Here is a 2,620-nt window from a genome sequence, read left to right as displayed (position 1 = left end):
TAAAAGAAAAAGAAAAAAAAGAAAAGAAAGAAAGAAATAGAAAGAGAAAGTGAAAGTCACGGGTTTGTCTTGAAATGCCCTTATTTCCACAGTCCTATACAGACAGACACATATTCTCTCTCTCACTAACCGAGGAGAGAGAAATTCATTTAATAAATAAATAAATAAAACACACTAATAGTAACAAGAGTAAAACTTGAATGCAACTTAGAGTACAGTTATCTTTATGCATTTTTTCAATGCATCAAAGTATATTTTTTACGATAATAATAAAGTTAAAAAGAAAATGTTGAGATTACAGTTACAGATTTCCACAATAACGTCACATCCTTTCTCTTCTGTGTGTCACCAAAATTCATTTCTTTTATCCCACACACACTCAGTCCCTCTCATTCCTTAACTTTTGTTTTTGTTTCTTAGAAGAAATTTCAAAAGTGAGTTTCCATTCCAATTCCCTTCTTCTTCTTCTGATCTTCTTCATCAAACCATGTCTGTAATGCTTGACAATTGTGAAGGCATCTTACTTTCTTTGGACTCTCACAAGTCTGTACCTGCCCCTTTCCTCTCCAAAACCTATCAATTAGTCGACGACCCCTCGACCGATCACATTGTCTCTTGGGGCGAAGACGACACCACTTTCGTCGTCTGGCGCCCCCCCGAGTTCGCCCGCGATCTCCTCCCCAACTACTTCAAACACAACAACTTCTCTAGCTTTGTTCGTCAACTCAACACTTATGTATGTAATTCACAACTCCATATTCTTTTCTTTTAGAAAGATACTAAAGTAACCATGGATTAGTATATGCACTAGAATATCTCAATTAAATTAACACATATTTTGCACTCTCATCATTAAAATCACTACGGAGAAGAGTTGGAGAAAGAGCTCGAGAGTTCATACAATGAACATGGCTTAATTTGGAGTGTTTTCTAACATGTTTTTTTTTTTTTTTTTTCATTAGGGTTTTAGGAAGATTGTGCCAGACAGATGGGAGTTTGCGAATGAGTTCTTCAGAAAAGGTGAGAAGCATTTGTTGTGTGAGATTCATAGACGAAAAACAGCTCAGCCTCAACTGCCTTACAGCCATCACCATCTTGGAAATCTCAATGCTCCTAGTTTTTTCCCGTTTTCGACTCGAGTTAGCATCTCGCCGTCAGATTCAGACGAGCAGATCAATTGGTGCGACTCACCACCAGCACCACCGAAAGGTGGGGCGAGTGGATATTCGGTTATGGGAAGTGGAATTATTAGTAACAATAGTAGTACGAGTAGTTACAATATGATGAGTTCGGTGACAGCTTTGTCTGAGGATAATGAGAGGTTGAGGAGGAATAACTCTATGCTGATTTCGGAGCTTACTCATATGAGGAAACTTTATAATGATATTATTTATTTTGTTCAAAACCATGTCAAGCCTGTTTCTCCTAGCAATTCTTTCCCTTCTTTACTTCTTTGCCATCCTTCTTCTACTACTCCTAATTCCCAGAAACCCCTTAATCATTTTCTTGGATCCTCTCCTTCTACTACTCATTCTAATACTGCTACTATTACTACTAACCACTTTTCTATTCCTGCTACTATCGGTACGCCTCATTTTGTCAGCTCTCCAACTGCAACGTCGAAGAGTGCAGTTACAGAGCTCGACGTTGGGGAGGCTGATAACAATAGTTGCAAAACCAAGCTGTTTGGAGTGCCGATTTCATCGTCCAAGAAAAGGATGCATCCTGATACTACTAATTACGTTTCTATTTCTTCCAGTGTCTCAGATACCAACAAGAATTCTCGCTTGCTCTTGGAAAAAGGTGACAATTTGGGGCTCAATCTTATGCCTCCTTCCACTTCCTAGCCATTGCTCATCCTCCAATACCCTCTTTTTTCTTTTTCAATTCTCTTAAGATTATTCAATTTTTTATTATTCCTTTTTTTTCTTTTGTTATTTTTGAGCGAATCGGTTCGGTTCAGTTCACTTCAAGAACTATTGGAGTATTTTGTGTGAGGAAGTTGTGAAAATGTGTATGTGATTATCTTGTACATCTCCATCTTTGTTATTCTAATGCTCATGAAAGTTAGTTAATTAAACTCGCAGGGCTTTTGTTTTTTAGTAAAGCAACCGTAGGGATGGGATCGAACCTTTTAACCTTCAGAAAAAAACATCATGACAATTATCATACCCTAAACTCACTTTGACGGTGGTAGGTGGTGGAGTTTTGTTAGAGCCAACAAAAAAACACACACATACAGAAAAATAATTAAGTGACTTAAAAGTACAAATTAGCAAATTGGCATAATAATTTTAATTTTATTTATTTATTTTTATAACCAGATGTCTTGATTTCAGCCTGTGCTTTTTCCTGATACAATCTCTGAAAGTTACAGTTTTCCATTAGTAGAGAAAGAGAGAGAGAAATGGGGGAGATGAGATTTCATACATTTCTTTGCATTTTGTTTCACTGATGGAAAAAGATACATTCCAGAAGAATTAATGGTTTTTTAAATATATTGTCCTTAACTAGTAAGGATATATGACCTCAATGAGATTTGTTCATAAAGAACATGCGCCTCACACCTAATTTAAAATATCACCGTTTTTTTAGTTATATATCGGGATAGTCAAAATAT

At 36.5% G+C, this 2,620-nt stretch overlaps 1 protein-coding gene across 1 annotated transcript; it reads left to right on the top strand.

Annotated features, from left to right (window-relative positions):
• The first annotated feature begins 303 nt into the window (after positions 1-303).
• On the top strand, positions 304-2,080 carry LOC120075974 (heat stress transcription factor B-4-like). The gene is made up of 2 exons (XM_039029739.2): positions 304-736; positions 963-2,080. The coding sequence occupies exons 1-2, from the start codon at positions 488-490 to the stop codon at positions 1,845-1,847; spliced, it is 1,134 nt and encodes a 377-aa protein (XP_038885667.1). The 5' UTR covers positions 304-487; the 3' UTR covers positions 1,848-2,080.
• Positions 2,081-2,620: the final 540 nt, after the last annotated feature.

This window comes from Benincasa hispida, chromosome 4 (genome assembly GCF_027475165.1).
Source record: "Benincasa hispida cultivar pf3 chromosome 4, pf3_genome.v1.1, whole genome shotgun sequence".
Taxonomy (NCBI): Eukaryota; Viridiplantae; Streptophyta; class Magnoliopsida; order Cucurbitales; family Cucurbitaceae; genus Benincasa; species Benincasa hispida.
The sequence above is the reverse complement of the archived record's forward strand: the minus strand, read 5'-3'. Positions and strand labels throughout refer to the sequence as shown.

What these genes read in the sequence shown, in the direction of transcription:
- LOC120075974 (XM_039029739.2), top strand. Translation starts at nt 488, where the DNA reads ATGTCTGTAATGCTTGACAATTGTGAAGGCATCTTACTTTCTTTGGAC. An exon ending in TTCGTCAACTCAACACTTAT is followed by an intron (nt 737 to 962) that starts GTATGTAATTCA and finishes TTTTTTCATTAG; the next exon opens with GGTTTTAGGAAGATTGTGCC.